This window comes from Triticum dicoccoides, chromosome 5B (genome assembly GCF_002162155.2).
Source record: "Triticum dicoccoides isolate Atlit2015 ecotype Zavitan chromosome 5B, WEW_v2.0, whole genome shotgun sequence".
NCBI lineage: Eukaryota > Viridiplantae > Streptophyta > Magnoliopsida > Poales > Poaceae > Triticum > Triticum dicoccoides.
The window spans coordinates 500,547,148-500,557,177 of NC_041389.1; the positions used below are offsets into that span (position 1 = coordinate 500,547,148).

Here is a 10,030-nt window from a genome sequence, read left to right on the forward strand (position 1 = left end):
CAAATATTCATCGGGATTGCATACCTAGCTTGCAAAGCCTGTTGAACTCCACATATGGCCAGATATCCTGTTATTACCTAGCATACCATGTTGCTTTGCATGATGCTCTCTAGCCCGCTTGTTGTAGTATGCATGTTTAGGTTGCAACCATTGTCTGGTTACCTCCTTATGCCTTGCAGTTTTTTTTGTGGGGAAGGGGGGGGGGGGCAGGGGACATTCGCATGGCTCTGTTTCACTCCACTTACTGTTGAGATATATGGTATTGAATGTGATAATAGTAAGTTAGGAAGGTCCAAAGTGAAAGGTCATGTTGAGTGCATGGTGTCTAGTTCCACTTAGGCTGTTAAGAAAGTGAGATCTTGAAGTAACGTTTCGAGAATGAGCGCACTAACCATATGTTGATGTTTTATGGGGCCCACGCGACAACAACAGGTACAGATGCAACTTACAATTATGGTGATGGACAATGTTTGCTTGGTTGCCCTTCAAACAACAGCTTGGGCAGGGTTATGGATGCCATTTTTGCTTTATTCTAAGCCTTCTTAAGGCAATTTGCATTCTTACATATACAAGGTTTATTCACTTCCGTTGTATGAGTTAGATTTTGGTCATAAGACCCTCGTTGTATGAGATATTGTATATGCATTATTCTTGTTGTATGCGGAATTTTTTGTAATCTGTGTTGCGATATCAACTCTTCCACATGGCGGGTACATTTCATCATGTTCATCGTGTGAAGCTTTAGTGGTATTGGATCGATACTATGCGGAAGCTAGTGGAGCTGGCTAGATATGCGTAGTGCCAGTCCCGGGCGCTACATGACTACATCCGGGAGTCAGTGGGGGCGAGTGGAGGCAAGGCTACGCCACGACGAGGAGAGGGCACACGGCTACAAGCCAACAGTGTTGTGTGTCGTTGCGCGAGGGTGAAAATGGGAGGTAGGAGATGGCTATCGAATGGCAGAAACAACCCGAACGGAACGGTTCCGGGGGTGACCATACTGGTCCCAGGTCGGTTGCCTAATGACTATTATTATCTAGATGATAATGGACATGCCGACATGGGCAAGTTTATTAGGGGAAGACGGGGCACCCTAAAATGCAATGGGGGACTTGGGAGTGGGGAGGAATTTAGGTTTAATTAGTTCTAACTAGGTACTCTAACTTTGTGGTGGAACCAGCCCACCAGGGTACAAATCCTAGACTTAGGCATTGGTGCTTGCATTTTATTTTCTGGCTTTCCAGCGATGTTCGTTCAATGAAAGGAGCCATTTCTGCCAACTACGATGCGTGTGATGACTTCATCAATCTTGAGATGTTGTGTTCGTTCAGTCTCTCGAAGGTGCTCATAGGGGTATGGTTTGCATGTGTACAATATAGAGGTGAGTGTATGTGAGCGTCATTGATGTAGTGTGTTAAAAACAAGATTTTGCTATAAATTTGACGTGAGATTCTTAGACATGGCAGATTGAACTCTCGAGATGGCAAATTATATTGCCACGAGGATGTGAATTTTCTTTAGCAGCACAAGGCAAATCCTTATCGCGTTCAATTTTTTTGCCAGGAATTGCCATGATTGCTAAAGAAAACTGTTCCTCACGACAACATAGTTTGCCTTAAAAAATGTTTGATTTGCCGTGTCTAAAAATCCGATGTCCATTTTCAAGTACCCAAACTTTAATTTCAAAGAAGAAATTAAGCAAAATTAAACCACGCATAATGGCTGCTACCATGTCGGTTCGAAGCACGAGGGAGGGCCCCACGCGACGCCGATCAACCGGATCTGCCGTCGACCAGCGAAGTCGGTTCCTCCTTCCTCTCCCAATCCATATAACCGACGCCTCTCTCTTCCAGATCAAATCAATCAGATCTCCATTCTTCTCCCCAGCTTAGCCCGCTCCCTCGACCCCCCAAAACCCTAGCGCACTAACCGCCATGGCGACGCAGGCGGAGCCCGCCGCGCCGCCGCGCCGCCTCCTCGGCCCTCCCGTCATCCGCACCGCCCGCCCGTCGCCCGCCTCCGCCGCCGACGCCGACGCCGACGCCGCCGCGGCCGCGTCGCACCCCTTCCTCGACCTCCTCGACGCGTCCTTCAACGCGCCGTCCGCCGCGGAGGCCAAGGCCGCGCTCAGGCCGCGGAGGGCGCTCACGGAGAACTGCTCCGCCACGTACGCCAACTCGGGCAACCCCTGCCTCGACCTCTTCTTCCAGGTGGTGCCCGACACGCCGCCCGAGCGCGTGCGCCAGCTGCTCGCCGCCGCGTGGGCGCACGACGCGCTCACGGCGCTCAAGCTCGCCTGCAACCTCCGCGGCGTCCGCGGCACCGGCAAGTCGGACAAGGAGGGCTTCTACGCGGCCGCGCTCTGGCTGCACGACAACCACCCGCGCACGCTCGCCTGCAACGTCGCCGCGCTCGCCGAGTTCGGGTACCTCAAGGACTTCCCCGAGCTGCTCTTCCGCCTCATCCACGGCCCCGACGTGCGCAAGGTCGCCAGGGAGGGCGCCGCGGCCGAGAAGGTGAGGAGGAAGGAGAAGAACTTCGCCAAGCAGCGGGAGGCCTTGCGGGCTAGCCTGGCCGGCCGCAAGCGCGCCCGCGAGCTGGCCCCTGTGCCTCCCAAGGCCACCTTCGGCGACTTCCTCTCCGCCGCCCTCTCCAAGTCCGGCAGGAAGCCCATGGAGGTGGAGACCGTCCCTGTGTCTGTCGCGGTCCAGGAGCCGGCCGAGCAGAAGCCCGAGGAGATGGAGGTGGACCAGAAGAAGAAGAAGCCCCGGCGGATGTCCAAGAAGGTCCGGAAGGTGGCCAAGCTCGCCGTGCAGTCGCTGGAGACGTACTACGGCGACCGCGCGTACCGCTTCCTGTTCGAGGCCGTCGCGGACTTCTTCGCCGCCCTCCTCGCCTCGGACCTCGAGCAGCTGGCCACCGGCGGCAAGAAGAGGAAGATCGGGCTCGCCGCCAAGTGGTGCCCCACGCCCGGCTCGTCCTTCGACCGCACCACGCTGCTCTGCGAGGCCATCGCCCACCGCCTCTTCCCGCGCGACTCCGACCCAGAGTACGCCCAGCTCACGGACGAGCACTACACGTACCGCGCCCTCCACCGCCTCCGCCGCGAGGTGCTCGTGCCACTGCGCAAGGTGCTGGAGCTCCCGGAGGTGTACATGAGCGCACAGCGGTGGTCGGAGCTTCCCTACACCCGCGTGGCCTCGGTGGCCATGCGGCGCTACAAGTTCCTCTTCAAGAAGCACGATGAGGAGCGCTTCGACAAGTACCTGGAGGACGTGGAGGCCGGCAAGGCCAAGATCTCGGCGGGCGCGCTCCTGCCGCACGAGATCGCCGCCTCCGCCTTAAGTGGCGTGGAGGACGACGTGTCGGAGCTGCAGTGGCGCCGCATGGTAGACGACCTGCGCTCCAAGGGGGCGCTGCGCAACTGCATCTCCGTCTGCGATGTCTCCGGCAGCATGGACGGCACCCCTATGCATGTGTGCATCGCGCTGGGCGTGCTCACGTCGGAGCTCAGCGAGGAGCCCTGGGCAGGCAAGGTGATCACCTTCAGCCAGAGGCCCGAGATCCACCTGATCAAGGGCAAGACCCTTCGGGAGAAGATGAGTTTCGTGGAGACTATGCAGTGGGACATGAACACCAACTTCCAGGCGGTGTTCGACCAGATCCTCCGCACTGCGGTGGAGGCCCGGCTGGCGCCGGAGAAGATGATCAGGACCATTTTCGTGTACAGTGACATGGAGTTCGACGAGGCGTCGGCGACCGGCGGGTACTATGCTCGCAGCAGTTCGTGGGACACGGACTACGAGGTGATCTGCAAGAAGTTCAGGGCTGCCGGGTACGGCGACGCGGTGCCCCAGATCATCTTCTGGAACCTGCGTGACTCGAAGTCGACGCCAGTGACCTCGACCCAGCCTGGGGTGGCCATGGTGAGCGGCTTCTCCAAGAACCTCCTCAAGATCTTCCTGAAGAACGACGGCGTGGTGAACCCCGAGGCCGTCATGATGGAGGCCATCGCCGGCGAGGAGTACCAGAAGCTGGAGGTGTTCGATTAGATCGATTGTCAGTTGTCTATCAGCTTAGTTTGATCAGTTCTTTTCAGAATTGGCAGCTAGTGTTGATTCTCAGAATTCGAACCGAAACCCCATGCCTTCTAATGCAATAGGTTTTCGTCATTGAACATGATGGTTGAGCTAGTAGGATGATTGTCATGGTTTAGCTTTATCCAGTTTAGTGATGAATCGTCCTTAATTTGGAGTGCATGAATGAACTTCTGAATTCCGGACAGTGTACTGTTCGTGGTGTTTGATTTTCTGAATCCAAACCAAAATCATTCTTGTAACCTTTTCTCTCTCTCTCTCTGTGGTGTGGTGATTGGACTTGATACTGTAACATCGTCCACTGACATATACTGTAGGTAGTTGTATTGTTGATCCAACGACATGCTTCTTTGTTCCTGCATGCCATGGCAGCTTGCTGCTGTTAATTTGCCAGTTCATTTGGATAGTGTATATATAATGCTGAAATACAATTGTTGTGGTGTTTGTCATGGTCCTGTTCCTGCCCTTTATCCGGTTTAGTTTGTCCTGGTGTTTTTGGTTAGCTTCTTGTTTCAGGAGTTGCGAAAACAAAACAAAAAATTTAAAAAAATCTGTTGAACATGTTGCTTTAGTTGGTACTAGGATAGGAATGTAGTGAGTCTCTTTGATTACTGTCGAGGTATGAACTGAATTCAGTTCAGGGCCAGAACTTCTCCGTTTCTGCAGGACAAGAGTTCAGGAATCAGAGAATGAATGAAATGGCTTTGAATGGGCAGGAACAGGAGGTTGGTGACCTAGCAACTTCTCCGCTGACCGCCCTGCAGAGCCTTCAGTGTTGCTCTTGAGATCCAAATTTTTCCGAGGCCGGTCGACTTGATCACCTTCCGCAGATGGTTATTCCTCATCCAATTTAAAGCAGCATAAACTCGTTAAATGATACGTAGAACTAAAACAAAGTTGGGGCATCCGAATATCTGAACATTGGTTCACCACAGAGCAGGACATCTGAAGATACAGACCGGATATAAGATACAGACCGCATCTGCCATCACCTTATTACATCCTCCCTATAATTCTGAATAGTTGGCAGTGGAGTTCTGCTGGCAAGTCATCAACACACTCACAGATGCAGCTGGGGCAAGTGCAGAGAGAATGCCATCAAACAGGATTCAGAGATACAACCGGGGCAACTGGACGAGACATTTTCTAGTTGTCAAATCTGGGATCCCCAATAGTTGGAAAATGCTGAATAAAATGCCCTGGAATCTGGCATCTGCACGTAGCAGGTATAGCCAGGTGGAGGTGTCTGCTTTTCCCGCGGGCAATGCTGAATGAAATGGCCTGCAATTCGAAAGAATGTGTTAAATTATATTCTTTTTCTTTGCGGGGAATGTTAAATTATATGCTAAACACATTCACAGAAAATGCAAAAATATAGTGGAATAGTATAGTTCACATATTCACACACACAAGGTAAATAATCTGTTACAATTTGTATTGAAATCTCTACGAGTTCAACGGCTGGAAACAATCGTCTAGTTAGATTGTCAAAAAAGATCAAGTAATACCAAAAAAGAAAAGAAACCTGGTCTTACCATTTTCCACGAACGGGTGTCAGTTGCGATAGCGCTATTTGTGCGGATCCCAAGCCAGGAACTAGCGACGGTGATTTCGGGAGCATCTACGCTCAGGCACCGAATCGCCATGTCCGATTTTGCATCCCTATTACTACCGCTTCAGTTGAGGATCAATATCAGGTAGTTCTGATAATGACATTGTTATTGCAGGTTCAGAGGTGGACTAATCAATATAGCCAACATTTGCAATGGAAAAAGCTTGCTGAAATCTATGAGGGCCAAACTGAGCTTCTTGCTCAACCCGGTGAACCCCAACACTAGTAGAAAAGAGGGCTTTGGTCCACCCCGGGTTAGCCCATTAGTCCCGGTTCAGTCTAGAACTGGGACTAATGGGAGCATTAGTCCCGGTTCGTGCGCCCAGGGGCCACGTGGGCCATTTGTCCCGGTTCGTCTGGACCTTTAGTCCCGGTTGGTGCCACGAACCTGGACTAAAGGGTGCGATGCCCATTAGTCCCGGTTCGTGGCACCAACCGAGACTAAAGGGTTAGACCTTTAGTCCCGGTTCGTGCCACCAACCGGTACTAATGGGGTTTGAGGCATTAGTGCCGGTTCATGGCACGAACCGGTACTAAAGGTCCCATTTTCAAACTCCACCCCCCCTGGATCGCCTTTTCAGTTTTAAAAAAAATAAAAAAAATGATGAAAATGTCAAAAAAATAAAAGAAAACAAGTTTCCCATGTGATATGTGGTCTAGTTGTTGGGAAAATTTACAAATATGAATTTCGACTTTATTTGCAAAATCTCTCTAGAATTTAGTAAAATGGGCATAACTTTTGCATACTAACTCGGATGAAAAAGTTTTTTATATGAAAAATCATCTACTCGAAAAGTTACATCCAAATTTAACTGGGGGTACCCCGTTAAACATTTTTAGAATCCTCAAAAACCTAACAGAAAAAAGTTACGGGGCTTTTAAGATCTAGAGTGGAAAAAATCGAAAAAAATTCAAACTGTGGTCAAACAATGGTCAAACTAATTATTCTAGAATATTAGTGTTACTAAATAATTATTTCAGTTAATTTGAATTTTGGTCAAATCTGGTCAAACTGTGGTCAAACAATGGTCAAACTAATTATTCAAGAAATATTAGTGTTACTAAATAATTATTGTTTTTTAAAACAATATTTTCAAACTCAAACAGTGAAATGTGTCACTTCATGCTCACGCAAAATTCCTGAGGGTTAATAGGATTGACATCTTACTATTGTCAGCAAAACAACAAGTGCAGACTTGAAAACGAGGGAGAATAGAACCCAGAAGTTAAGCGTGCTCAGGCTGGGGGAGTGGGAGGATGGGTGACCGTTCGGGAAGTTAGATGATTAGGAATGATGAGGGGTGATTAGAGATTAGAGGATAAATTGAGCAGTGGTGAGGGGTGACCGTTCGGGAAGTTAGATGATTAGAGATTAGAGGATGGGTGACCGTTCGGGAAGTTAGATGATTAGGAATGATGAGGGGTGATTAGAGATTAGAGGATAAATTGAGCAGTGGTGAGGGGTGGTGATTAGAGATTAAAGGTTAAAATAATTCAGAAATTTGAAAAAAAATCAAATTTTTTTAAAAAAAATCATAAAATTTCCTTTAGTCCCGGTTGGTGTTACCAACCGGGACTAAAGGTGGAGCTCCACGTGGCCACGACCTTTAGTCCCGGTTTTAGTTTGAACCGGGACTAACCGGGACTAAAGGCCCTTACGAACCGGGACTGATGCCCCCTTTTCTACTAGTGCAAATAACACAAACCGGGCCTACCCCTTAGATCGGACTAAACCGGGTCGTTTCCTACTGACTTATGAAACTTCCATGAGCTATAAACCCTAGTACGCATGCAGTCATCGATCCTTGACCTCGCCGTACTGTAAGCAACCTCCCGCAGCCGACAACGCCGATAGGCGACATCGTCTCACCACCCACTTGCCATTAGGATCCTCCAATCGATCTTCTTGTTGTTCATGCTAGTTGTTCTACAACCGTATTGCATCTTCTTTTTTTGAATCCTCTATATACAATGATTCAATGATTTACAAGTGGATACTTTATACATTATTGGATTGATGTTCCTGAACTCAAACAATCCAATGTTTTCAGCTATGCTTACACAGTCAGTGTAATCAGTAAAGCTACAAGAAAATAGCACATGAATCAATTATGCTCAGCTGCTCAAGTACTATGTTATTTCGTAACCGTTCTGAAATTTATAATGTTTTGGTTCGATGCACAATACCTTTTATGAAAGACAATTAACTAATTTATATTATTTCATAACTGTTACTTTCATATGAATCTATTAGACAGAATAAGAGACAAATAGTAAATCCTTAGTCAGAAGTAATTTGAAAGCATCTGCTCCTTGTATTGTTTAATTTCAAAGCATCGACACTGTAATCACTAATTATGAGCTAGTACATTGCGTGGCCGGAGTACTGTTTAATTGGGAAATAGCAAAATGTATACCTTCTGTGACGACAAATTACAGTGTAGCACCTTGGGAAGATCCACAATGCTACCAATTGTAGGGACGACGTACAGAGAAGTAGAGGAGAGCAGGGAGAGGGAAGAACATCTCCGGCCAACTTGCTGATGCCGCCACAGCGGCGTCCTTGCTGATGCCACCACAGGGGCGGTCGTGACAAGGTGGGGGATGAGGCAGAGGCGGTCCGCAGCAAGGTGGGCGGTGGCGATTAGCCGGAGGTCAGGGCCGGTTGTGGTAGGAGAGGAGATGAATTTGGACGACGGGCACGAGACGGATCCAGCGACCGCGAGCAGGCTAGTTCAGGGTGCGACCCAACCAGATGGTGGCTGCTATCCAAAATAGCGTCGAGGATGGGACGTCGTTAGCATCTGCGTCCACACTGGGACGTTGTTGCCCACCGCGTCCTTACCATATTTAAAATTTCCATTTATACTTTATTACTTTCGTAATTACTGGATTGTTAATTACTATTAATAAAAATTTCGGGAAAACAGTGGTTCGGTGGTGGTGCGGGACGGAGGGCGCCCGCGGCCGTCCTGGTCCGTCGACCAGGTTGTTGGCAGATTTACCGAGCCGTGGATCAGATGAGGAGTCTTGGACGTTACGGAAAAGCTGAGCCGTCAGTCGTACGTGGGTGAACCACACGTGCGCGTACGGGGCCAAGCCGCGACCCCATGCCACCGCCGCTCCGGTGCTGGTTCATTCTCGAAACCCTCGGTCCCCTTTCTCTTCCCCGAGGAACATCACTTCCACCATTGCGTTCTATAGTTTATATTAGCTAGTTGGTGAGGTAATAGCTTACCAAGGCGATGATGAGTAGCTGGTCCGAGAGGATGATCAGCCACACTGGGACTGAGACACGGCCCAGACCCCTACAGGAGGCAGCAGTGAGGAATTTTCCGCAATGGGCGAAAGCCTGACGGAGCAATGCCGCGTGGAGGTGGAAGGCCTACGGGTCGTCAACTTCTTTTCTCGGAGAAGAAACAATATTAGGGTGATAAAATTGGCAACCTAGGTATACGCGTAGGACTTGTAAACTGAAACGGAGGTAGTATTATATATTAGTATCATATTGTACTCTATTTATTGACATGCATGACACAAAGTAGCATAGCATTTATAATGATACGGTATCATGATATGATAGTACATCCTCTCTTTCTTCATTTAATGCTATGACACCTCATCAAAATTGTCTAGTTGGCATGCATGATACTAGCTATGATACTACCATTATGACCAGCCTAAGAAACGGCCGTGGGGGTCTGCCACTGCCGTCGCTTTGCAGGTCCCCCCCTGCGGGAGGAGTTCGCCAAGAACCTTGAGAACCCAGATAAAGTTCATCTGGTGTTGTTGCCGACGAGCGAGGCCAACCGTGCCGAACCTGCAGACTCAAATGCTGGGTCTGGTTACAGCCTATGGGTGGGCGGTGAGGCCAACTCCACCGCGCGACCCTATCCTGTCTGGCGCCGTCCGTTTGGGGTAAAACGAACAAACGAGGCGGCCCAGCGCGCGGGAGCAAACGGACTTTTGTCCGTTTTGTGTCCGCTTTCGACCCATCCGCGGCCCAAATTTGCGCCGCTTTTAGGGTGAAACGGACAGCACGCGGACGGGCGGGACGCGCGCGCTTGTCCGCCCCTGGCCCGCCTGTCGGTGACACAAACCAAAACCCCCCGCGGCCCCTTTGGCGCCGTCCCCCCCCCCAACTAGACAATTTTTGTGTTCTATAGTTTATATTAGCTAGTTGGTGAGGTAATAGCTTACCAAGGCGATGATCAGTAGCTGGTCCGAGAGGATGATCAGCCACACTGGGACTGAGACACGGCCCAGACTCCTACAGGAGGCAGCAGTGGGGAATTTTCCGCAATGGGCGAAAGCCTGACGG

The 10,030-nt window shown here is 49.9% G+C and overlaps 1 protein-coding gene across 1 annotated transcript; it reads left to right on the top strand.

The window, feature by feature from the left end:
• The first annotated feature begins 1,934 nt into the window (after positions 1-1,934).
• Positions 1,935-4,282, top strand: LOC119309857. The gene has a single exon (XM_037585760.1). It carries the CDS (start codon positions 1,935-1,937, stop codon positions 4,050-4,052), a length of 2,118 nt encoding a protein of 705 aa, XP_037441657.1. The 3' UTR covers positions 4,053-4,282.
• Positions 4,283-10,030: the final 5,748 nt, after the last annotated feature.

Excerpts from the sequence above, each read along its gene's own strand:
- LOC119309857 (XM_037585760.1), top strand. The coding sequence starts at position 1,935 with ATGGCGACGCAGGCGGAGCCCGCCGCGCCGCCGCGCCGCCTCCTCGGC.